This window comes from Mauremys reevesii, linkage group 4 (assembly GCF_016161935.1).
Source record: "Mauremys reevesii isolate NIE-2019 linkage group 4, ASM1616193v1, whole genome shotgun sequence".
NCBI classification, from domain to species: Eukaryota; Metazoa; Chordata; order Testudines; family Geoemydidae; genus Mauremys; species Mauremys reevesii.
In genome coordinates this window covers 47986139-48013858 of record NC_052626.1, presented here as the reverse complement: position 1 = coordinate 48013858, position 27720 = coordinate 47986139, and the positions used below count along the sequence as shown (strand labels likewise).

At 40.8% G+C, this 27720-nt stretch overlaps 1 protein-coding gene across 7 annotated transcripts in view; it reads left to right on the top strand.

Moving 5' to 3' along the window:
• The window catches only part of AKAP6 (A-kinase anchoring protein 6), a 397464-nt gene that overhangs the window by 354161 nt on the left and 15583 nt on the right, over positions 1 to 27720 (top strand). For all 7 annotated transcript variants that reach the window (XM_039538039.1, XM_039538036.1, XM_039538038.1 and 4 more), the window contains one exon: positions 6884 to 7099. In XM_039538039.1, the coding sequence (XP_039393973.1) occupies positions 6884 to 7099 (216 nt within the window). The remainder of the gene's footprint in view (positions 1 to 6883; positions 7100 to 27720) is intronic.

The window sequence follows — 27720 nt, the reverse complement described above, 5'->3', positions numbered from 1 at the left end:
ATATAGATTAAGTCCCACCATTTGCAACTAAGCGGAGATCCTATATTAGGTGACATTTTCTTTTAACCTTGAAATCAGTTAAAACACCCGCGTTTGCCAGTATTTTCTTTAAAAGATGACAAGTCATCATTCACTTCCAGTCCATGGCATTTGGCTTTTTTTATTTTGAGGAATTACTTACCATTGGTTGTCTTTTTCATTCACTAATAGAAATTCTTATTTTCAATATTCATGCAGTATGCAAAGTTAATTTTAAAACACAAGCTGCAGCACAGCAAACAGTAGGAGTCAGCTAGCAGACAGCCACTGTCATCTCATGGAAAGCATTCTGTTGATACGTCATAATTCCAACTTCCTGTCCCGCCACTGTTTTACATTATTAGTGATATCTGCATAAAAATAAAGGGTCAGACTTTTCATAGTCATTATTCTAGTCGTATGCCAACTCTGTTGAAATCTGTGGCGTTACATGGGCCTAAAGCAAACATAAAGTGGTGAAATAGTCCCACCTTTGTTTTGAAGAGTTCATTTGCTGCTGTTTGTTCGCCACTTGAAAACATGACTCTGACTAGTATGATCATTATACTGAGAGCACCAGCAACGATTTGAGTTAAGGTTGCATAAGAGCTTCCATTCTCAAATTTTTGGCTGAATTTTGCTAGCTTGGACTATGTCTGAATGCTGACTTTAAATAAATAAATAAATACAAAAAAATCAAAATAAAAAAAAAGTTTGAGTAACAGTTCAGTCATTTCCCATGATTACACTAGATAGGAAAAAAATATAAAGGGGGGATATAAAGCCTCATGCCTCAGGGCAGAAGGCTGGCAAAAGTTAGGCAGAAACTTCCACTTTGGGGTGGTTATTTCATAATTGCCCTCAGTGTATTCTTGCACCTTCTTCTGAAGCATCTAATATTGCCCATTGTCAGAAACAGGATACAGGATTAGAGAGACCACTAGTCTGATTGGGTATGGCAATTCCTTTGTACCTAAAAGTACAAAGAAAGTGAAAACATGTAAGTTAGCATCTGTGGGCCCTTCAGACAGCTTTCCTGACTCCAGAGACCTCAGGTATTTTCAATTAGATTGGGTCTTGAATTTTCTGAGATTTCTTTTTTTCACACAATACAATATTCATAAGTATAAAGTCAATCAAACTTTAAACAGGAGAGACAAAAATGACTGAAACGCATTAAGACCTCATGCAAACAAATTTCATTATTTACTAAAAGTATGTGGAAAAAATCATCTAATCATTTTGCTACAAAAATCATCTAAATTTTTGTATATGGTAATTCAGATTCATGCAATAGAAATACAGTTTTGTGATACTACTATAAGGTGGTATCACAACTGATTGAAAGACTATACTCAAAGAGTAGTTATCAATGATTGGCTGTAAAACTAAGGGGGGCATATCTTAGTGGGGTCTTGCAGGGGTCAGTCCTGGGCCTGGTGCTAGTCAATATTTTCATGAATGACTTGGATAATGGAGTGGAGAGTATGCTTATAAAATTTGCAGATAACAGCAAGATGTGATGAGTTTCAAGGTCTTTGGAGCACAGGAATAGAATTTAAAATGACTTCTGACAAATTGGAGAATTGGTCTGAACTCAACAAAATGAAATTCAACAAAGACAAGTGCAAAGTACTTCACTTAGGAAAAATCAAATGAACTACAAAATGGGAAATAACTAGCTAGGAGGTAGTACTGCTGAAAAGGATCTAGGGGTTATAGTGGATCACAAATTGAATATGAATCAACAATGTGATGCAGCTGTGAAAAAGGCTAATATTCTGGGGTGAATTAACAAGAATATATTTAAAACATAGGAGGTAATTGCCCTAGTCTATTCGGCTCTTATGAGGCCTCAGCTGGAGTACTGTGTCCAATTCTAGGCACCTCACTTTAGGAAAGATGTGGAATAATTGGAGAGTCCAGAGAACAGGAACAAAAATGTTTTCAAAGGTTTAGAAAACATGTGGGCATGTTTAATCTTAAAAAAAGAAGTCTGAGGGGAGACCTGATAACAGTCTTCGAATATGTTAAAGACTGTTATAAAGAGGATGATACTCAATTGTTCTCCATGTCCACTGAAGATGAAAGTAATGGGCTTAATCTGCAGCAAGGGAGATTTAGGTTAGATATTAAGAAAAACTTTAACTATAAGGGCAGTTAAGCACTTGAACAGGTTTCCAAGGGAGGTTGTGGAATCCCCATCATAGGAGGTTTTTACCAACAGTTTGGACAAACACCTGTCAGGGACAGTCTAGGTTTATTTGGTCCTCCCACGGCACACAAGACTGGACATGATGACTTGTTGAGGTCCCTTCCAGCCCTACATTTCTATGATTCTGTGATACGAGAATTTTATCGTTTGTGAACAATTTCAGCTTATCAATTTTGTGCCATTGTCTAGCAATCGCTCTGCTTTAGAGATAAACATTGGACTAGATTGATGCACTGGTCAATGGCAAAATAAACTTTGTATTTAATAGTGTCCTTACTAAATTTCACGCTCCATTTTTTGTTTTCTTTTTGGACTTAAAGGAAGAATAGCCAGTTGTTGAAAAATATTGCTTAGGACTCAGTTCAGCAAGGAACTTAAACATGTGCCTAACATATGTGCATAGTTCCATTGAATTTAAGATGACTCCTCACATGCTTAAAATTCAGCATATGCTTAAGTACCTTGCAGAATCAGGGCCTTAGTAGCCAAGCAGTAGTATTCTACCATGCTGTGTGAGAGTACATGATTCAACCTCTTGTCCCAGAACCATCCTGGGCACTAGGTTCTGCCTAGACAATACTCTTGGCCCCTGGCTTGGGAGCGGTCTTTGATGTCATTCAGCCGTGGCCCTTCCAGATGATATATGGTGTGGTATTACCAGGCTGTGAAAGGAGAGCAATCCAGCCCTTTTCAGCTGTCAGGTTGATAGTCACAAAGCACTAACCATAGGGTTATGCTGAGAGAAGAAAGATCTCCAGGGTTCTTCTGTGATGTGCAGGAAATATGTTTTAATAAACACTGCATTGTAATATTGCCTATATATTCACCAGACATCTCTATCTATATTGCAAAACATAGTTTACCTTACTGGGACAATTCAGTCTAGATTTTCAAATAGAGGAGCCTAAAGCAAGCCTCGTAATTTATATATAGGCATCTGCCTGACTTTTTAAACTTCAGAGCACCAACAGTTCCCACTGAGGGCAATCAGAGCGGTGGAATGTTCAATGCTTTTGAAAGTCGGACAGGTGCCTAAAAATGGACTTAGGGTTTAAGGTTCATGCACTTTAGACTCCTGTGTCTAAAAATCCTGGTCCTCTTTGCCTTTCTTTTGATAAGTAATGGCTTTGTTGCTTATGAGTTTTTTGTAGATGCTAATATCTCAAAATATAGAGTTATACTACACCTCTGCCCCAATACAATGCTGGCCTTGGGAGCCAAAAATTCTTACTGCATTATGGGTGAGACCACGTTATATCGAACTTGCTTTGCTCTGCCAGAGTGCGCAGCCCCGCCCCCCCGGAGCACTGCTTTACCGCATTATATCCGAATTCATGTTATATCGAGCCGCATTATATCGGGGTAGAGATGTATTTAGAAATGTAAAATGAGATAACTGGTGAAGATTTGGAAATGAGAACTGTCTGTGCACAATCACTGTATTCACAATATTTCACATGGCCATTCCACTTCAATAGTTGCAAAGTATGGATAGGAATGGGACACTGAGATATCATGTCAAAGATACAGATAATGATCATTTAGCAGGATACATAACAGACCATAAATACCCCCTTTGGAGTCATTGTAGTCTACCATTGTATATAGTGTTTGTGTGCCTTTACCTGATTAAGTCTCCTAGCTCTACAAGAGTCGTCATTCTTTTCCGTGTTAGAAATGAGTGTTTCATCCTCTTTTAATATTAATCATAACAAAACTACTGTGGTTGAATTGTACTGTCACACCCATGTAAATCAAGAATAGCTTCCGTGAAGTTAATGTTATTGTGCTGGTGGAAAACTGATGTAAATGAGAGATGAATTTGGTCCTGTATCTCTGCTTGCAGATAATACAACGTACAGGTCTTATTATAGCCCGCATATTTTGGTTTATGAATGGAGTGGCCCTTAGTTTATCATATTATATGAGATTGTAACAGTATTATAGCATCCAATATTTTAGGGGATGCCATCATTAGGTACATCAAGGTAAGAGGATGAGTTAAGGGGCCAGATTCTCAGCTTCAGATTTTCACCAGGTTAACAGAGCAGAATCTAGCTCATAAAGCCATCATAATGTTCAATTTCTTTGCTGTTGCAGTGTTAAGTTTATTTGTACCTAGATTTTTTTTCTGGTGTAATATTAGTCTAATGAACAGCATCGGAAAGGAAATATTTCAGACATTTGATTACATCAAGAGCTGTGTAGGTATGTAGTAATGAATCCTAGGAAAATAAATAAGGGCAAGTTCAGGAAACTTAAGTGAAAATGCAGCACTGGTCTAAATTGAATAATAAAATTCCTGGTCATATTTTGCCATAAATAGTGGTTTGGGAATTTGTCATTCACCTTATTTAAAATTCAGAAATATTAAAGGTACAGAGTTCTCTCATTACAGAAATAATGGAATTCCAGCTATCACAGAGTTGGGGTAATTTAAATAGCTATATAATGCATTATATCAATAAGTGGAACATCTGTATGAAATGTCCACCTGCTGATATACTACTCAGTGTACTTTACAATGAAATGCACTTAATCATTTTAAGACGTCTTCTAATGAAGCCTTATCGGGATTAACATTTTGAACACAAATACTTTTAGGCATTAAAACTCGCACTCTAAATGAGATTGCATTGTCTTGTTTACCCTTGTTGATTAATAAGCAATCTGTTAACTGTTAGAACAATCAAATTGTGCCAGTAGATTAGTAATTCAGCTATGTTTGTGGATATAATCATCATTTCTTTTGAAGGCTTTGAATTAAAAAAAATCATTTGTATGCTATCAGTAGGCAAAAGAAAGATATATATTTCTAGATATGTGCACCACTGTTTTGCTCCAGTCCTTCGGCTTAGGGTCATTGCACAAGCACAAATGCTTCTGGAGGGCAAATACTGTTTTGATGTACATCACTTCTAGGTAAAGCAATCTAATAATGCAGAAGCGTAACTTACTTTTTATAGAATATTATTGTTTTCTTATTCAAGTTTAGAAGGGGATGTCCAGCTTAATTATCAATATTTTTCAGCCATTGGCACTTGTGAACTGCTCTGAAAGTTGATGAGTTTATTTTACTTTTAAAAAAAAACAGAAAATTAAAAACAAAATACCTGTCCCATAAGAGAAACAAAAATGTTCAAATGATAGTTGAGATTTTCTCATAGGGTCATGTGCTTTCATCTGTGGCATCCTGCAGAGGAAAACAGATGTTGGCAAGTTACAGTTTAAATTATCTGGGAAAACTCCATGCATGAAATACATTATTACATACATAGTGTAATGCCATGAGAAGCACAAGTGCCAGTTAGGAATCATATACACCTCTACCTCGATATAACGCTGTTCTCGGGAGCCAAAAAATCTTACCGTGTTATAGGTGAAACCGAGTTATATCGAACTTGATTTGATCCGCCAGAGCACACAGCCCCACCCCCCTGGAGCGCTGCTTTACCATGTTATATCCGAATTCGTGTTATATCGGCGTAGAGGTGTATTAGATTAACAGCTTGCCATGAAAAGGTACATGGTCAAGTGCAAGGCTGAGGACTCTTCCTCATAGATGCCCAGGCTATGTGCCCCCAAACCTCATAGCAATTACTGTAAAAAGACATCATGAGTTAATACAATCCTGATGCAATGTTGAGTGTCCATAGAGGGTGGGTGGGTGTGGAGGTGATGGCACTTGAAAACCCCATACATGACCCTATACTGCACAGAAAAGTAGACCATCATTGGAGAATTGGAGAAATGTGTCCCTTAATTGCAGCACAGGAGATGCACTACTTGTACTATTATCATACGGGGTTGCCAATGCAATTGTACAGGTTTCTTGAGTATATGCAACATTTCCTGGCCTCAACTGCTATTTGGTAAAAACAAGGCTTCTTCACTGGTTTGAATTGCATGATGAGGCACAAATGGTATTCCTCTGTTGCACTGGATCTTTCTGATGAAATACAGTGGTTGCTATTAAATATTTATAATTTTGAACACAAATGTCATTACTACAGTATTCCTATTTTAATTTCAGTATAAGAAATATCTTAGGACTGTTATAATCACAAGAAGCATTTGTAAAGATTGTAAAGAGGACCACTGCACTTCCCTGCTGCACATTTTTCCTCGGGAGTGTAACATATGGCCCATCATTTCTAATGGTTCTTCTAAGTAATATATTTTTTCATTATTTTGATTTTCTAGATCTGCATTGAATTAAACATTGAATAAACTATGCCATTTTATGAGTAAAGCATTTGTTTATTTTTCCTGAAAGATTCTTAAAATCCATTTTAAAAACTTGAATGACTAGATGTTGGCGGGATAGCTAATTTTCAGAGACATGCCCCAGTGGAATAGGGGTTGGGGGGAACCCTGTACGTGCTGTAAATCGTTCGGCATCATTGAGACAGTTAGCTACATGTGGCATTAATTTGAAGAAGACTTAAAGTAGCTTTGCAGCCTCATTGCCATTTTTATTACTATCTGTGAGTGCATCACCAAGCTTTGATATTAAGTATCAAGGAAACAATGAATGGAACACAGATATATTGTAAGAAGACTGAACATTACAAAGTATAAACTTAACAGTTAATTTTATACATTTGTATACTACACTGCACTGACATCTGCCATTTCTCTGTCCTGCAGTCTCTGTGCTGTGAGATCAAACAGAGGCGTCGTGGAGTAGCCTCTGTGTTGCGATTATGCCAGCACCTCCTGGATGACCAGGAGACCTGCAATCTGAATGCAGATCACCAGTCTATGCAGCTGATAATTGTAAATCTTGAAAGAAGGTGGGAAGCCATTGTCATGCAAGCTGTCCAGTGGCAAACCAGGCTACAAAAGAAGTTGGGAAAAGTCCCGGTGAGTGATGTTTACTTTAAATAGACCTAGTATTGTTTCATTTGTTACATGGAAGACAACATTCCAGTGGATGGCAAACATATTCATTTTACAGTGGATTTTCTGACTGAAGATGCCATTTCTAACCTCCACAGTCAACAAATAAAGCTTTATTTTTCACAAAACATTGTTGGATATGGACATGACTGATTAATAAGACAAACTCATAATATACATATTCTGTTTGCTGCATTTTTAATCACATGGGATCTCATTCTGTCAAGGACTGGGCACATTCGACTCCTGTTGAAAGCAGTGCAAGTCGAGTTACTCAGAACTTAGCCAGATTGGGCCCATAATTTTTTATTGAATATGATACTTCATAAAAGTTCTGTACGCTGTTCATAATGTTTTCAGCACCAGCCTATCACTAAGTGCATTCTTCTCATAGAACACCCTGCCCCAGAGTGCTAATGGTCTCAGACGATCAACTGATAAAGTGTGTGGGAAAGGGGTATAGCACGAAAGCAAAGTGGCTGAGGTGATGAATGGCTCACATCTTGATGTTTGCATGGTTTTTTAAAAGATTATGTATCCAAACTATCCCCATGTGCCTGTCTATCTAGCCATTGATTAGTTGTCTAATTTCTTCTAGGTGTTGCAGAATAAGTGGGACTTAAGGAAGGAAGTGAATGAGGGCATTGACCTTCTGGATTATCATAGAATGGGTACGTCTTTGTAGAAGATGACATGGAAGAAAGTAAAGGAGAGAGTTACTGGAAAAGCAGAGAAACAGGATATCAAGGCCAACATAAGTGGTGGAGTAGCGGGGAAGGAACAAGGCAAGAGGAAGTGCAGATAATGAGAGGTGCAGAGTTACACAGGGCTATGAAGGCAAAGATAAGAACCTGGAACTTGATGTGGAGTAGAAGCACAAACCAATGAAAGGGGGGAGAGGTGACATGGTCCCAGTGAAGGGCAAAGAAGAGGATTTTAGCAGCTGTATGTTGTATTGGCTTGGGGTGGGGGGACGTATGCGTATTAAGGAGGCCAGAGGAGGCTACAGTAAATACCAGTGATAAAAAGGACTGAATAAGAGCTCTACCTCTGTGTCCAGAAAGAAAAGGTCAGATCTTAAAAATGTTGTGGAGAAAGAAGAGGGAAGACTCCAGGTATGGCTTGAATGTGAAGTGCAAGGGAAGTGGAGGAGTTGGCGCTCATGCTGGTTACTGGAGTGACAGGGAGGGTGATAGTGTGTTCAATAGCAAAAGTGAATAAGCAAGTGGAGAGGTCTGGGGAGGAAAGACCAGGAGTTCAATTTTGACCATGTTTAGTTTTAGTTGACAGACATTCAGGAACAGGGCCGCCCAGAGGATTCCGGGGGCCCGGGGTCTTCGGCGGTGGGGGGCCCTTCCGTTCCGCCGTCCGCCGAAGTGCCCCGAAGACCCGCGGCGGGGCCCCCCCGCCGCCGAATTACCGCCAAAGCGGGACCCGCCGCCGAAGTGCAGCCCGGTCTTCGGCGGCGGGGGGTCCCCGCCGCAGGTCTTCGGGGCACTTCGGCGGAGGGCCCCGGAAGGGAAGGGCCCCTCGCCACCGAATTACCGCCGAAGACCGGGCTGCGCTTCAGCGGCGGGTCCAGCTCCCATCTTCGGCGGTAATTTGCCAGCGAGGGGTCCTTCCGCCCCAGAGCAGAAGGACCCCCGCCGGCGAAGACTGGGAGCAGAAGAAGCTCCTGCGCCCGGCCGCGCAAGAGTTTGCCGGGCCCCCCAGAGCGAGTGACAGACCCCGCTCCAGGGGCCCCGAAAAACTCTGGTGGGGGCCCCTGTGGGGCTCGGGGCCTGGGGCAAATTGCCCCTCTTGCCCCCCCCCCCTCTGGGCGGCCCTGTTCAGGAAGGGACATCTGAGGGACAACATGAGATATGGGATTAGATAGTGGGAGACAAATAGGGAGTTGAAAGATTAATTTGTGAGTCACCAGTTTAAAAATGGCTGTTGAAGTCATGTGAGCAGATGTAACCATCCAATAAAGGGATAAAAGGAGGGCCCAAGCATAGAGCCCTGTTGGACTCCCACAGAAAGCAAAACATAGCAGGGAGAGGATCTGCAAAAGGAGACATTTTTGGAAGGCCAGAGACATAGAAGAACCACCAAGAAAGGACAGTATCACAAAAGTTAAAGAAGAGATGTTGAGAAGGTGCTCAGGTGTTGAGAAGGAGATCAACTGGGTCAAAAGCAGTAGAGAGGTTGATGAGCTGAAGGCCTCAAGATATAGCAAGGAACAAATAAAATCTCAGTCAGACCAGTTTCAATGGAGTGGAAGGCAAAAACCAAACTGGGGGTGTTGGGAACTTGAGGTAGCAGTTGTAGATAGCACACTTAGGCTTAGATACGAGGGGAAGAAGGGAGATGACAGTTGAGAAAGCAAATAACCAGCTTACTGATGCTTGAATTTTGAAGAGAACAATCCCAAGAGAGTGAGAGGTTGAGAACAGAAGAAAGGGAGGTCAGCAGCAAAATATGGTTGTGAAAAGGGTGCAAATTGAAGGATTAGATGAGGAGAATTAGTGATGGGGAAAAGGATAATAGCAGAACTTTTTCTTTGGAAAAAATTGGATTAAGGGTCTATGAGCCCTTCTCTGTTTTTTGCAATGTCTGGTAACTGATCCAACCCTTAGGCAATTTGGGGATTTTTTTATTTTTGTCTTTGTTTTTCAATTATAGCAATAGCTCTAAGAAACCATTACCTAGGGCTGTAGAGTTGGACTGGTTTGTTGAGTGGACCTGCTGTACAGAAACTAGTTGAAGCTTGGAGCTGCAACAGCAAGAGTGTACAGTAGCTGTTGTCTTGTACCTTGCAGCATGGAACAAATGCAGTTCTAAAAATTCCTGAAGCTCGGTTGCTGGAGGCTGCTGTAATGGGAGTACAGTTACCAGAGAGAGGCTGACCTGCGTTTCTACTATATTTCACTGAGATGCGAGCTGCCACAAAGAGGCTAAATGGATATTTTTTTCATTCTTAAAATTTATAGTTGCTGTAGTAAGTATAGCTGTTCTCTTGTGCCTGGAGCAGGAGCAAGATGCAACTGTGAGGAATCCTGGAGGCTGCTGAATAGAGGTCCAAGTTTTTTCAGAGAGAGCATATTCTCTCCTCTTCCACGTGAACAGCTGCTGTGTGTAAGCTATTTGCTGTTTGGAGCTGCAGTTATTCTAAATAAGCTGCTATGTGCTAATTAGAGTTCGGCACTGCTGTTGCAGCAGGAGCAAAGTGAGTCTTGTGGCTCTGTTTGGGATTGGAATCGATTGGGAGCCAAGGTAGAGAGACTGTACAAGTGCTGTGTGTTACTTGATGTCTGGATGCCATGGAACTTCACAAGCTGCACACTGCTTTGTTCCCACTTTGCCTGGGGGAAGCAGAACTTGTGTGCTAGACTGAGTTGTCTGCAGCTGGGTAGGGGTCATACCTTCCTCTCTGCTGAGAAATGGCAGATATTAAGAACTATCAGGATGCTCATTTAATTTTCATTTAGGGCAGTATTTTGTTTCAGAGTGTTTTGTTGTGGATTTGTTTATAATACGATTGTATAAACATAGCAGTATCCACAGATTTCTGAGGTTGATAAAACTATTTGAATTCTCAGCACTGAAAGATGCACCAACCTCAGTAGAATTCTGGGTTCTTACACTTCCCCAGTCCTGAGTTGGCATGCTATAGTTTTTCCTTTCACTCAGTTCCTGTGTAGTCATTTCTTGGGATGGTCCCAAGATTGCTTCCTCTGCTTCCCCATCTCTCTGCACTTGATGGTGTGCCAGTCTTGGCACATAAACAGTATCCCCTGGTAACAAGTCTTTATTTGAGGTTGCCCACAGTATACTGTAATTTATGAAAACAAATGAGATGTTTTATACCTCCGATGGCATCTGACTCTCTGACAGTAAATAAGACAGCTGATTATGTTGCCATACAAAGGTGCAGGAGTTGCTTGCATCTTCCATTCTCCTCTTAATTTGTATACCAGAATTTTCCTTTATCTTTTTACTCTTCCTTATTATCTTCAGTTACTTCTTATTTTGATTGCTTATCCCCTTCTGAAAGCTATGTTGGAGTTACCTACAAAGGGTTTGTAGGTTTCTTTCAAATTTATTTTATTTCTTGATGCCTTAAAAAAATCTTTATTGAATTTTTCATTATCCTTGCAATAGCCTGCCTCACAAACCTAGACATAACAAAGAGGTATTCGTATGTAACACAAACACCAAAGTCTGGCAAAGGATGGCCCTCTCATGATGCAGAAGTTACATCTAGTAAGTAGCATTATAATTCAGAATCACTCATAGAGGCAAAAAAGAGGCTAGGTTAAACAGGCTAGGTAAAATAATGATTTAATTTAAAAACAATAAGTGATTCATTGGTCTTTTGGCTGAAGAATTTAACTGGGAGTTCGGAGACCTGGGATCACCATGTGGTTTTACAGGACTCTTTATCTGTGCTTCAGTTTCCCCATGTGTAAAATGGGAATAATAATTTCCTACCTCACAGGGATGTTGCGATGCTTAAGCCATTAGCATTTTTAAAGCACTTTGAGATCTTTGCATTTAACTTAATCTAGCTGGAAATACAACCATAATAAGATCTAATCACATACTAGACTTCACAACATCACCTCCGATCTCTAACAGCTGTCTTTCAGTTAGCCAGTGCTGGAATATAAAGTGTAAAGTCCTATTTTTTAATGAAGCAAAAAGTGTTTGTGAATGATTCAGAATGTGAGCCCTATTTATATACGGTGCATCACTGCAAGATTCCCCATGCGAATATGCCTCCTCCCAGTTCTGAAAGGACCGCCACTTGGTATAAGCGAATGTAGTCCACCATTATCATTCAGTCCTTAGCCTCTGTACTGAGGCTGCCAACAGGACTGCCAAATAGCACCAGTTATATGCTCTAATATTTGAACAATTTTCTTTTCTCTCTTTTTCAGTAGATCCTTCTTTTTGTTAGTCACCACCCCACTTTTATTGTATTTTACAGTTACGGTCTCCTAATTCTTAGTTTCAGAACCACACAAATGGCACATAATATACACTGAAAGAGACCTTACTCGCAGCTTTCTTAGACAGAGAGACACTTGTGAAAACACTAAATAGCTGAAAGAAGATTTTGGGCAGACCTGATTCAGTGCTCTATACAAGTTGTGTTGAGGTTAACTGAGGGTGGGAGCACAAAGATTGCTTACTGCTACCTTTGTGTTACCCTGATCCTGTTGCCATCCAGGGCTATCCCCAGCATGACTTGCACCTATGGCTTCAATAGGTCATTCCAGTAGCCACAGATAGCCAGGTGTAGAGATGCCCTGGCCACATGCCTCCTGGATTTCCCCCTTACACTATCGGCCACAATGGGGTTAGTATGAAAGTACACTACCCACACAAGCAGAAACTTTTGCCAGTCAGTTTGGCTGCCGTTGCAGCTGTTTTACACTGCTGGAGTAGCACAAAGTATATGTAGTGCTGCCAAGGACTGGGGTCCAAATCTATATTTTCAAATGGTTATTCTCCCAAAGTTTGCACCTCCCATACCTCTGTCTTTCCCAGTTACTGGAGAAGCTGCTCATTCCATAAGCAGAGCTCCCACAGATGTCAGGTACTCTGCTCATGCAATAAGTGCAGAATTCTGATCAGTTTTATGCAGAAATTCCCAATCTCTTTTCTCAATCAACAGAGATTGCTAATTATTGAGGGGGCAGTATTAATCAGACTCATAAAATAGATGTTTTCAGCCAAGATAATTTGGGTTCAGAATGCTCTAATTTTCAAACTGCCCTGTAATTCCTCTGAAATATTCCTGTCTTTGAGTCTTTGTATGGTGTTAACGTCCACTTCTGTGCCTCATGCAAATGTTTTTTTATCTCCTGAGTCATCCTGTATGTACACTGCACTATATGTCCAGAAAAAGCCCCATGTGTATTGGCTCTGAAAGTATGCTGTACATCCAGCCACATAATTGAAAATAATAAGGCCACAATAAATGGGATGGCCTTGGGGTATAACACCCAAGGGATTCAATTGGTGTCGCTTTGCATCAATGTCCATGCGTCATGGTAATTGAGGTAACATAACCAATTACCACATTTTAATTAGAGTTGTAAGGACTTGGGAAAATCTGTAATGGTGAGACAGCTCACTTTAAAAAAAAAAAAAAAAGGTTTCTTTCGCTCTCTTTTCCATGGGCTTGTTTCTTGGATGCTTATTTCTTAGGAGGAGAAGACGGTTCTTAATGTGCTGTTTGGGATTTTTCCCAGCCTCCTCTTTGAGTCTTTATAATTCACTTTGAAAACAAAATGTTAAAAACTTCTATATGGCTGCTGAGCTGATATCCTCATCCCTTTTCTCTGTTCACCTGCCTCTCTGGCACATTTGGGAAAAGAAAACAGTTTTTTAAAATGCTGAGTTCAGAGCTAAATTAAATCTCCCCCTCACTTTTTCTGTGTCCTTTTCATTGATATATTTAAAAAAAAAAAGCAATGGACTGATACTTGTTCTAAACTCCAGAGTTGACAAATGTATTAGTTATTGCTCCATTACTTTGTTAGGTAGCACCACTAAACAAAAACTTACTCAACTGAAAGAGTTTAATTAAGCCATTATTTTTGTAAGGTTGGAGATAGCTGGAAAAAAAAGCTTGTGTAAAGTTTAGAAGTGCTACATAAGGGTCTGATCCTGTGGGGTGCTGAAAATCCTCAGCTTTCCCATTATCTTAATTGGTGAGGAGAACATTCAACGCCCTGTACAAAGTGCTCTTCTGCTTTACATAATCAAGCCCTATCAAAGTCATTATTTAATTCCTTATATTTACTAAATTACAAATGACTTCTCCTAGAAGAGAGTACACTAATACAGCATTCAGCTTGTTTCACAAAAAGACACCACATTCCTATTCATTTCCTCATGTCACCGTCATGTTTTTCAAATCATCAGGTCAGAACCACTGGTGTCAAAATTTGAAATTCCTGTTGCGTTGGGTGGCAGCTTTTTAAAAATGAATGTTTTGTGATTTTAGACTCAGTGACAGGTGTTAGTCTATTTGATCTCTGTAGGGCTTCTGAAAGAGACTCACCTGAGAAACACCACTGGCTTTCCTCTAGATGGAAAAGGAAAGAACCACAGTGGAGAAAATGACAGCTAAACTGACTGAAAACAGGTGCCAAGCTTGACTGTCTTGGTAGCTGAAGTATTATATTTATTGACAGCATTAGCAGTGGCACTTTCATGCTCTCCAAAACTACACCCCTCCACAAACAAGATACCTGGCCATCTGGAGGATCTTCCTGTATGATCCAGAGGAAAGCTGAGGTTACTTGTCCTTGAAATCATTTGATCTGTCTGCCAAGGGTGTTAATCAGTGCCAAATGTAGTGGTGGTTTTGTGAGGTAGACATCAATAAACCGCACTCATCAAATCATTTCATATAGGTCTGCAACCAGTCAGATGTAAAAGACTTTCAGTCACTACCAACCTGACCCCAGTTTTGACTAACAGTCTGGAGGTGAGAAACTCCATATTACGCTGCCAACCCTTTTAGCCATTTAGCCTTCCCAAATGGCAGTTTTTAACACATCTGAATGTGGCATATCCTCATTACAAAACATTACAAGGCTAATGGACACGTTCAAGCTGATAATATGAATTAAGTTTAGCAGGAAAATGCCAGTCAGCCTAGGGAGCTCTAAAAGGAGATCGTCTGAGCTCACTGCCAGTAGGACAGATCATTTGCTGTGGCTCTGATTTTAAACATGTTATTTGGCACATTTTAGTTTAAACAAAGTTCACTTTGAAGTCAGGGACGGGAGGAACAAGCCCCAGGCAGGACTAGGCTAGGCAAGAAGGTGATAATGGTGTGTTCAGGGGACAGGCGCAAAAGCCAGCATCACTTTGCACATTGCCAGCAGTATCAGGCCTGGCGGGAATAAAAGGAAAAGGAGCATGCTCCCAGACTAGCTTATCCTTTGGCCTCAGGCAGAGAAGATTTGGGAGTAGGCTGAGCAGTCAAGCCTGGTGAGAAGCCATGGACTAGATTTTGTTGCTCATTTATTTGATTTTAAAAGTCAAGCCCTAAGAAGGGGGGTGAGATTTGCCCATGTATAGTTTGTGTGGACTGGGGCTTAGAGTAGGTAAGAGGTACCTGCTTAGTCGGTGATACCATTCATAGTTGAACATGGATTTGTAAGGGTTTTTTTTAAATTATTTTGGCTGTTGCTCTGTTGTATTCATGAAAGAGAGGAGCAGAATTGACTGCCATGGGGACTGCAGTCCTCTCTCCATGCACTGAAGAGATGCAGCATAAGCAATGGTGGTGGAGTCTTGTCTACACTGCCTCTCATCAGTACAGCTCTCCATTGATCTAGAAGGATAACTGCTAGGGTTAAGATAATAGGTCATGCCCTTTAAGACCTTTTCTCTCTGTTAAAACTACCAAAAAAGGCAGCATGTATTGCTAATTGTGGTTGTGTTGAGTATGATATGAATTCCAGTGGATTGAAACCAAGAAGTACATTTCTCATAGGCCACTGAACAGCCATCAAATACAGTAGTAACAAATTTCAGTGACTACTCACCTCAGCTGGATTGAAAATATTGACCGAGAGGTGAAAGTCTCTCTGACCTATTACAAAGCCCCTGACACATCTAGCCTTCCACCCTCACCATAGTATCTGGCCAAATCTGTGGAACATCATTTGAAAGTTGCTTACTTCAGTGAACATGAGCACAAAAGGATGAATGGAATTAAATTAAACGAGTTATTTTAACGAGAAAATCAATTGCTGCAAATACTTAAAAATCAAGGAAGAGAATGGGGAGTAATTTTTTTTGTATTTCTTGACACAGTGCACACTTTTCTGTGACGTATTTGAAAGCTATCCAGTTTTTAACTTTAGAAACTGGCTTTCTTTGTAATAGTGGTAATGTTTACTTCAGGCTGGTCATGTTTGTAAAGAAAACATTCTATATGCAAAATAAATCACACATACATACATTTTCCAGTACATTTTAAATTAAAACTTGGATGCCTGTTCTTGTATTCACTGCTAGGTGTACTACTTACTACTGTGAGTACTTGACTTCATTCAGAGTAGTCAAGGCAGCAAGTGCCATGCAACTGGTAATGTTTTGCAGTATCGGACCTTTCGTGCTTTGTTGTTATAGTTGTTTTAAACCATATTGCAAGTTAGAATGGGGTAAAAAATGGTATATCTGTGTTAGTGTCCTTCAGTCACTCTCATGAGCAGTTTTCAGTAATCTATTTCATGGACTGAAGAGCCTTCTATTTTCATCATAAGTACTATGAAGTCATTTTCTCATATAACATATATGTATATCTGAGAAAAACTTTGTGGTGTAGTGAGGCTTACAGTTTTTTTATCCTGATATTAAGATTTCAATATTTCTTACAAATGGCAAAGCCACAATGAGTTATAATAATTCCAAACATGTCTCAATAAGATTTGTACATTGAACAACATCATCAATGTTGCATATGCCACCTATTTTACAGAAAAAATATTTTATAAACTTTTTGGAAAGTTTTTTTAAATGTTTTATGCACTTTTTTATATTCCTTCTTCCGTGAAGCCATATGTCGTAGTTACTATCTGTCAAAATGTATTGGACACTGTCATGGAGTCACTGGGTCAATGCTCTGGAACTACTCCATACAAAGCCAGTCAGGACTCTGGGGGAGCATGCCTCCTCTCTCTGACCATACTGTCTCCAGGGCAAGAAGCTTACGCAGCTTCGACTTTCCTGAGTCTGATCTCGGAGCATTCAGCATCCCCTTCCACACCATGCACTTCCCACAGTGAGTCCACCCGGGTGGGGCTCCTGGTGAAGCCAGAGGGCCCTAAACCCCAACTCTGCAGTCAGATGTGACTCTCAGCCAGAAAAACAGAAGATTTATTCGTCATCAGAAACACAGCATAGGACAGTACTTGTTAGCACAGAAATCAGTGACTTTCAGCCAAGTCAAAGTTTCAAGCAAAGTTTGGAGATTCCCAAACCTGAGCCATTCTTTTTAGGTGACAAATCTGAGGAACTGTCCCAGATTCAGGTATTATTAGAGCAGGTTTTGGAACAAATTGATAAATCAAACAGTCACCAGGACCAGATGGTATTCACCCAAGAGTTCTGAAGGAACTCAAATGTGAAATTGCAGAACTACTAACTGTAGTCTGTAACCTATCATTTAAATCAGCTTCTGTACCAGATGACTGGAGGATAGCTAATTTGTCGACAATTTTTAAAAAGGGCTCCAGAGGCGATCCCAGCAATTACAGGCCTGTAAGCCTGACTTTAGTACCAGGCAAACTGGTTGAAACTATAATAACGAACAATATTGTCAGACATATAGAAGAACATAATTTGTTGAGGAAGAGTCAACATGGTTTTAGTAAAGGGAAATCATGCCTCACCAATCTACTAGAATTATTTGAGGGGGTCAATAAGCATGTAGACCAAGGGGATCCAGTGGATATAATGTACTTAGGTTTTCAGAAAGCCTTTGACAAGGTCCCTCACCAAAGGCTCTTACACAAAGTAAGCTGCCACGGGATAAGAGGGAAGGTGTTCTCATGGATTGGTAACTGGTTAAAAGATAGGAAACAAAGAGTAGGTATATATTGTCAGTTTTCAGAATGGAGAGAGGTAAGTAGTGGTGTCCCCCAGGGGTCTGTTCTGGGACCAGTCCTATTCAACATATTCATAAATGATGTGGGAAAAGGGATAAAAGGTGAGGTGGCAAAATTTGCAGATGATACAAAATTACTAAAGATTGTTAAGACCCAGGCAGACTGCGAAGAGCTACAAAAGGATTTCTCAAAACTGGGTGACTGGGCAACAAAATGACAGATGAAATTTAATGTTGATAAATGCAAAGTAATGCACATTGGAAAGCATAATCCCAACTATACATATAAAATGGTGGGGTCTAAATTAGCTGTTACCACTCAAAAAAGAGATCTTGGAGTCATTGTGGATAGTTCTCTGAAAACATCCACTCAATGTGCAGCGGCAGTCAAAAAAGCCAACAGAATGCTGGGAATAATTAAGAAAGAAATAACACTGGTCTACAATTTTTGAGAAGTCGTCTGCTTCAGAGATAAAATGTGCTATTTATTATGTATTTTGATGTGCTGAATTCAAATATGACAATTAAAACAACTGATTGGCTACTGTTTCTAAGATATTTAAGTTTTTACATTTTATGTCTATGTATATTGTGTAGATAGTAGAGTTTTAATCATAAATTGTAAACCTAGGTCTTTTCATGTGTTTATGGTTGCTTTACATGATAATATTTCACCTGTCCTGTTTATGTAACACTTTAAAAATCAGCAAAAGGGTTATATAAATAAAATTTATTATGAAACAAAAGGCAAAAAACTATTATGTACATAGTTTAGTCCTATTCAGTGTCTACTCGGCGCTTCTTGGCTTGTCTCTTGTATTCATTAAATGGAGCATCTCTTGTCACTGTCCAGCAATAGTCTGCAAGCATTGATGGGCTCCATTTGCCCTGATAGCGTTTCTCCATTGTTGCAATGTCCTGGTGAAATCACTCGCCGTGCTCGTCGCTCACTGCTCCGCAGTTCGGTGGAAAAAAATCTAGATGAGAGTGCAAAAAATGTATCTTTAGTGACATGTTGCAACCAAGGCTTTTGTATGCCTTGAGGAGGTTTTCCACCAACAACCTGTAGTTGTCTGCCTTGTTGTTTCCGAGAAAATTTATTGCCACTAACTGGAAGGCTTTCCATGCCGTCTTTTCCTTGCCACGCAGTGCATGGTCAAATGCATCATCTCGAAGAAGTTCACGAATCTGAGGACCAACAAAGACACCTTCCCTTATCTTAGCTTCACTTAACCTTGGAAATTTTCCACGGAGGTACTTGAAAGCTGCTTGTGTTTTGTCAATGGCCTTGACAAAGTTCTTCATCAGACCCAGCTTGATGTGTAAGGGTGGTAACAAAATCTTCCTTGATTCAAGAAGTGGTGGATGCTGAACACTTTTCCTCCCAGGCTCCAATGACTGTGGCCAATCTTTCTTGATGTAGTGGGAATCTCTTGCACGACTATCCCATTCGCAGAGAAAACAGCAGTACTTTGCGTATCCAGTCTGCAGACCAAGCAAGAGAGTAACAACCTTCAAATCGCCACAAAGCTGCCACTGATGTTGGTCATAGTTTATGCACCTCAAAAGTTGTTTCATGTTGTCATAGGTTTCCTTCATATGGACTGCATGACCAACTGGAATTGATGGCAAAACATTGCCATTATGCAGTAAAACAGCTTTAAGACTCGTCTTCGATGAATCAATGAACAGTCTCCACCCATCTGGATCGTGAACGATGTTGAGGGCTGCCATCACACCATCGATGTTGTTGCAGGCTACAATATCACCTTCCATGAAGAAGAATGGGACAAGATCCTTTTGACCGTCATGGAACATGGAAACCCTAACATCACCTGCCAGGAGATTCCACTGCTGTAGTCTGGAGCCCAACAGCTCTGCCTTACTCTTGGGTAGTTCCAAATCCCTGACAAGGTCATTCAGTTCACCTTGTGTTATGAGGTGTGATTCAGAGGAGGAGGATGGGAGAAAATGTGGGTCCTGTGACATTGATGGTTCAGGACCAGAAGTTTCATTCTCTTCCTCTTCCTCGTCTGACTCAAGTGAGAATGATTCTGGTGCATCAGGAACTGGGAGTCCTTCTCCGTGGGGTACTGGGCGTATAGCTGATGGAATGTTTGGATAATGCACAGTCCACTTTTTCTTCTTTGACACACCTTTCCTAACTGGAGGCACCATGCAGAAGTAACAATTGCTGGTATGATCTGTTGGCTCTCTCCAAATCATTGGCACTGCAAAAGGCATAGATTTCTTTTCCTGTTCAACCACTGGCAAAGATTTGTTGCACAAGTGTTGGAGCATATGTGTACGGCCCACCTCTTGTCCTGATCTCCAATTTTGCAGCCAAAATAAAGGTGATAGGCTTTCTTAACCATAGTGGTTATACTACGCTTTTGTGATGCAAAAGTCACTTCACCACAAACATAGCAGAAGTTATCTGCACTATTCACACAAGTACGAGGCATCTCTGCTCACTTTGGCTAAACAGAAAAACTAGAGCCAATCAACAATTTTAAGCATCATTTTCGTTCTCAGTGACCCAGAATTAGTAAAGTTTGACTACATTTATTTCAGAAGCATTTTGGCTGTAGAGCAGTGTAATAAGACAGAAAACATCATGTTGTCTCTATATAAATCCATGGTACGCCCACATCTTGTATACTTTGTGTGAATGTGGTCGCCCCATCTCAAAAAAGATATATTGGAATTTGGAAAAGGTTTGGAAACGGGCAACAATAATTATTAGGGGTATGGAGTGGCTTGGAAAAGAGACGGCTAAAGGGAGATATGATTGAGGTCTATAAAATCATGACTGGTGTAGAGAAAGTAGATAAGGAAGTGTTGTTTACTACTTCTCATAACGCAAGAACTAGGGGTCACCAAATGAAATTAATAGGCAGCAGGTTTAAAACAAATAAAAAGAAGTATTTCTTCACACAACGCACAATGAACCTGTGGAACTCCTTGCCAGAGGATGTTGTGAAGGCCAAGATCATAACAGTGTTCAAAAAAGAAATAGATAAATTTATGGAGGATAGGTCCATCAATGGCTATTAGCCAGGATGGGCAGGAATGGTGTCCCTAGCCTCTGTTTGCCAGAAGCTGGGAATGAACGACATGGGATGGATCACTTGATGATTATCTGTTCTGTTCATTCCCTCTGTTCATTCCCACTGTTGAAAGACAGGATACAGAGCCCCAATCCTGCAATGAGTGCCATGAGGGTAGGATCTCAGCTTATGTTTTAATATTCTTCTTGAAGAGTTAATAAGGAAAAGATTTTTAAAAAGGGGGAAGGAATCCTTTTTTCTAGTGGTCTGCATAGTAATTACTTCTACCTTAAATGTTCCTGTACTTTTGGATTTTAAGACTCTGATTCTGCAAACACTTATGCATACGTATTTGCAGGATGTGTGGAAGTATTTGCATGATTGGGCCCTTAACATTCAGTATTGTAGGACCTTTTCTCTTAGAAGCTACATATCCTTCTAACACACATGCTTGCAGGATCAGAGCCTAGATCTGTAATATTTGTATATATACAAAAGCAATTTTAAGGAACTTTAGAGTTTTTTAAATGTTAGTTATTTTGTTTCTCTGTCTCAGAGATCTATATATTTGGATATATGATAGGGAAGACTGGCTTTACCAGTGGAGAAATATGAAAAATTGTACCCCTTTTTTAAACTGTGTAAAACATTTCCAATGTGTTTTTCTGTAAAATGAGGCATATACCGAAATTTATATAAAATATAAATGTACACCTTTATGTCAATATTTATGCATAAATATACATTCATATATATAAAATAGTAAAATGTAAATCATCAGTAAATGTAAGTAATGATGTGCTGAATTTTGTTTCTCTTTATCTATATGACATTTCTGTCATCACTGTAGCTCTAATCCATATTCAGGTCTTCATGTTGGTGTGCAGTAATATGTAAATTTCCTAGCCAGCTGCATTAAGCAGTGTTTGTTTATTCTGTTTCTTTTGGCACTGCATATAACTGAACTTGTGCCAAAAATGTGGCTCCTTCAGGGAACACTATTTGGGTAGAAGGAAGTTTTGAAAGGAAGCACACATCGTAAGTCTTTACTCTGTGAAAGAGCAAAATCAAAAAGTTTCTGTTCACAAAAATATCTGTATTAAGAATGGAAAATAATGTGCTTGTTAAGGTATAATGAGCAAACGGAATCACTTTAGAATGCTCTGTTTACATTGGCTTTGTAAACAAGGATACAATACTGAGAAGTTGGTGAATTTTATAGTCAGAAAGACTGGACAAGATTAGTGAAAGATGAAAGTTGGAAGTTTAAAATAAATTATTTTAACATGATATACTAATCTCTCAACACATAGCATTTAGCGGCATTTAAATGTAGACAGCTGTGGCATTTAAGTGTTAAAAAAAATTGCATTAATGATGCATAGAGCTATTTACTTATGCTGGCAGTCCTTTCAGTCTTCCAGTCTGACACTTCCTTTTTTATCCAGCCAGCTAATTTCCCCTCTTTTGTAAGGAGTAACTGTTTTCACACTACTGCTTACCCAGCAAGCCTCCTCATTGTTTCATGCTTAATTATCTTCTTGAGCTTCACCTTCTCCAGTAAGGGAGAAAGACTGGGCCTCCCCACAGCTTTAATGAAAGCTGGGTTTTATAGATGCACTGTGTGAATAAATGCAGTGTCTGATCTAGCAACATAATAAATGAGTTCCTAAACTTTATGGAGTCACAGCTAATCCAGTGGGTTTACTCAACAATGCAGAAAGAAGCGATGTTTTAAAAATGTTTTTTTATTTAAAAAAGGGGGGAAGAACTTTAATTTATCATGGAACCGGATACCATAAAAACGTTCCAACATTACACAAAAATGCATCACAAATATTTGTTTCAGTGCAACTCCGAAAGTTTCTCCTAAGTCACGTGGAAGCCTTTGAGCTGTACACAGTAAACTTCAAGCTGGCATATTAACAACATTAATATTAATAGCCCTCTGCCCTTCACTTGTTACAGTGCTGTACAACCTCTGATTCCTATCTACACTTGTTACCACTCTCAAACACCCAAATAGCAGTAGTGGAAAGATGTGCCTTTTTGCATTTTTGCCTAGCCAGACTGCTACCTTCCTCTCAAATGCAGGCTTGGCCACAGCTGTCCATTATTTTGTCACTTAGGGTAGGTCCATACTTACCGCGCGGGTCGACACGGTGAGTTCGACTTCTCGGAGTTCGAACTATCGTGTCTAATCAAGACGCGATAGTTCAAACTCCCCACGCGCTCCGGTCGACTCCGGAACTCCACCACCGCGAATGGCGGTGGCGGAGTCGACCTTGGAGCCACGGAGTTCGACCCCGCCGTGTCTGGACGGGTAAGTCAGTCGAACTAAGGTAGTTCGACTTCAGCTACGTTATTCGCGTAGCTGAAGTCGCGTACCTTAGTTCGACACCCCCCCCCCCCCGTAGTGTAGACCAGACCTTAGAGGTTGAATTTCTGCAAAGCACTTTATCTTGGGCTGCCCAGGGAGGCTACACAGAAGTAAAGGCAGTTACTACACATACCAGCCCACTTCCTAAACAAGAAAAATTGATAGGAGAATATAACACTGGTGCTTTGCACCCTATACTTGCTTCCACTGCAATTCCAGGTCCAGTTCAAAATTCAAAGCCCTATTTCTACTAACCTCCAGGTCTCCCTTATCTCTCACTACTGTCAACAGGGGTGTTTCAGTTAATGGAGCCCAGAACAAGATGCCAGAAGCTCTGGGCAGAGAGGGTTCAGTGGAGACCTTCTGCTTTGGGACTTCTTACCACTGGAGATTAGGGCTGAGTTTGAGGCTTGCCACGTTTAGAACACATGCTTTGCCATAATGAAGGAGTCTGCAAAATCTCAGGGAAGTATTTTCCATTGTAATCAGTTTCCAAGAATTATTCCCCTGAATCTTGATTTATCATTAGGATGGTCAGATAGTTCTCTTTGACATCATGGGGACTTGTGTATATGGGGAGATTGACTGGCAGAACTATAGTGGTAATATCATACTGCTTTAGCTATGTTGGTATAACTCTCTGTGTGGACACTCTGTTACAGAATAAAAGTGACTTTTTTTTGGTATAGTAATAACAGTATAATTATACCACTGTAGTTCTGCCAGTTTGCATGTGTAGACAAGCTCTTAGTTCAGACATGGGCAAACTACGGCCTGGGGGCCACATCCAGCCTGTGGGAGTGTCCTGTTCAGCCCCTGAACTCCCGGCCAGGGAGCCTAGTCTCCAGTCCCTCCCCGGCTGGCCCCCCACCCCCGTAGCCACGCCGCTGCACAGGCCGCACTCTGGCCCGCCACTCTCGCTGGGCAGCATGGGGAGCCCAGCCGGCTCTGGCCGGGTGTCACGGCTGCAAGCTCCTGCTGCTGGTAAGGGGGAGGGGAGCAGAGGGGTGCTGGGGGGCAGTCAGGGAGGAGGGGTCGGTTGGATGGGGTGGAGGTTCTGTGGGGGTGTTAAGGGGATGGGAACTGGGAGGGTTGGGAGTGGGAGTCCCAGGGGGCCTATCAGGGGGCAGGGATGTGGATAGAGGTCGGGAGGGCAGTCAGGGGACAGGGAGCGGGGGGGTTGGATAAGGGGGTGGGATCCCGGGGGGAAGTTGGGGTGGGGGGTCCTGGGATGGGGTTGTCAGGGGATGAGAAGCAGAGGGCAGTTGGATAAGGGGTGGAAGTCCCCGGGGGGGCTGTCAGGGAGCGGGGGTGTGGATAGGGGTCTGGGCAGGACAAGGAGCAGGGGAGTTGGATGGGTTGGGAGTTCTGAGGGGGGTAGTCAGGGGGCAGGAAGTGGGAAGGGGAAGGATAGGGGGTGGGGCCTTCCCTACCCAGCCCTCCGTACAGTTGTGCAACCCCAATGTGGCCCTTGGGCCAAAAAATTTGCCCACCCCGTCTTAGTTAAACCAGCACAAGTTTATGTGTAGATAAAGCCACAGAATTGCTGACTTCCAGTTCTGTGCCTTAGCCATAAAGACTGTTCTTTCTCCTGTTAGTAAGGTCAGTGTGTGCATTTTGGTCCAAATCTGAGATGCTGCTGCAGGCAAACTCCCACTAACTTGAATGGGAGTTTATCTGAGTAAGACCTTAGGCTTTGGCCATTACTGCATGTGGAAATGCATAGCAAATTTCTGTTTTGTGGTAAGCTATGAATGCTCTTTCTAGGCTTTTCATTAAAGATTTGTGCTGGACTCTCTCACAAGGAGGAGAAAAATGCATATATGCCACAAAAGCAAAGGTGAGACCAAAATGACATTCAGGAACACAAAAAACCCTGCCATGTAACCTCTTGACAGATGAAAAGAAAACTACAAAGCAGCAAAAACAATTGCCAGTAAAATGTGCCATGTAGCCAGATGTTATCATCAGGAAAAAAAAGCCCACTTACACAACTTGGCATGTAGGTCGACGATTGTAAAACTATTTGGATGACAATGTGATGGAACTAAAAAAGTGTCACCTTTTTTTCATTGCAGCCTATTTTGGATTCATAACAGTCACAATGTTTGAATTATTTTGTTAAAGAGACCCTCTCAATGTGAATCTTGTGAAATTGCCTAATTAAAAAAAAATGCAGTTCCTGACAGAGCAGCTTTTAAAAAGTGTATCCTGAATGTTTCTTCTGAAAAACTTCACAAAAGTTTTCCTCCTCCTCTGACAACATTTAAAAGGGTCTCTTCAGTAAGAGAGAAACTGATTAAGTCTCCTGCACAGGAACTCCTGGGAGGATCCAGTTGTAGGACTGGGGTTGGGGCCCAACTGGCTACACACAGAAAGGGCTTGCAGTCCAGCTTGGGTAAATGCTACTCCAGGAGCAGAACAGGGATCAAACTGTGACCCAGTTTAGTCCCTGCTTCTCCAGTGATCCATGGGAGAAGTAAGCTACACCAGCCATTTCCCTGGCACGGGTAATTTCCTTTTTCATGTTGGCTCAGCTGTGCTGATGGGGAAGGGGCTGAAGCCAAAACTCCACACTTTCCACATTCACTTTCTCCCGGCACAACATGTGGCACATTGGGTAGCCCATCGAGGTAAGTTAGGGGACTCCCTATGCCCCTTTACTCCCGGGTGCAGGTGAACAGCTGATTGACCCCAAAGTGCTCCCAAATGGACAGATTAAACAAACTTTAAAAATAGAGGGGGGAAATTGGAGAGGGCAGGGTGTTCCTCTGATTTTTTTGAATTACAATAATCCCAGGCTTTACTAATAACTATAGTAAGTACACATTTTTCATATAGGACTGTTTTTTCAAATTGATGCTGTCCCTTTAAAAATCCTTACAATTACTGATTCTGGTTTTTTTGAAAGTTGCTAAATGAACTAGAGAAAAGTGCCATTTTAACATCCAAAATGAGTATTGCTTCCACCTTTTATTTCTGAGTGTCAAGAAGAACTTGAAGCATTGACATGCCTGTGAGAAACTGAACAATGACAGAACATCAGTTATCCTCCACTGACAACCCTGTGCATGGACACCCACAACTGAGCACAGCCCCACTGAAACCAGTGACTCTCCTCATAGGTGCAGGAATCTGCCCACACAGATCTTAGTGCGAGATCTTGGCCATGCTGCTGGGATGGGCACTGTTATAAGAACCTGTATAAACAAATACTGCAGATAGAATAAAGGGGGTATGAGTGGAGGGAAGGATAATGGGGGGGAGTAGAAAATCTCTGGTTTTTTCCCTTATAGAAGTCCTCTTTTGGTGCCTCAAAAATTGGACTTCATCCTCTTGCACACATAATGCCTGCTGAAGTAGATGGAATTTTTGCGTGTGAAGAGTATAGAACTGATGCTAATTATTTCAAAGTAGAGCAAGGGAAAATATGAACCTAAGTCCTGGATTTTTATTTTCTTAAAAAATAAACAGAGTTACAGATAAGCTCCTGTTTTAACCTTAATTATAGTAAATAGATGTGTTAATGATTGGTTTCTCTAATGAGGTCCGGTACAGCATAACCCAGCATATTGTAATGAGCAGGTCCTTTCAGCAATAATGCTTATTAATTATGAAGTGTAGTTGTTGAGAGATGAGGACAGTTCTCTGGTTGGCTATCATACAAGGAACCCCATGTGGAAAATGAACAGAAGTGAAGCAGAAGTGAAGTGGCTACTGTAAACATGACTACTTCCCTCAGCAGAAGTACTTGGCATGCTGGCATTTTTCAAAAAACAAAATCATGTTTGTCTTTCTTGAATGTGAACACATTCTTGGAGGTGGGGGATGGTTTCTTTCTTTCATTTTGCCCCCGTCCCATAAGTGCTGTTACATTTGGATAATTTGTACGCAGCAATTGAGGGATTTTGTGGGAGGGAGAGGAGGACAGAGTTTATATTTATTATTATAAAAGCTCTTTTTAATGTTAATTCCTTTAAAAAATATAATGGTATGTGGGGGTTACACTAGAGGGCTATTTCACCAACACAAAGTATCTGTACTGAAACAGTACATGCAAATGAGAATGAAACACAGGGAATCATTGTTTAATAATAACTTACTAGAGAAAAAGACAAATCCATCTCTGTATTAGTAAAGAAAACAGTACAGGAGAAATGCATTAAACTTTTTTCTTAAACAATCACAGGGGATGAGGAAACAAATATTGAAATGGTTTTACAGTATGCCTCTCCCTGATAACATTTTTAGGGTAGATCAGTGGTTTAAGCAGTAAGGCCTGGATCTTACAAATATTTAAGCATATATTTAACCTAGCTCACATGAGTAGTTCTAGCGAACATGATAGAACTACTCATCTGAGTAAGGTTCTGCATGTGCTTAAAGTTTTTGCTTGATCAGGACCCAAGTTGCAAATACCTAGGCTCCCTAAAACCACACATGCAAATCCCAGCAGGGTGAATTCAACTTTTCACCTTCAACTTCCAAGTCAGATACAATTTACTGTCTGGTAGATTTCTGAATGGAACCTTAG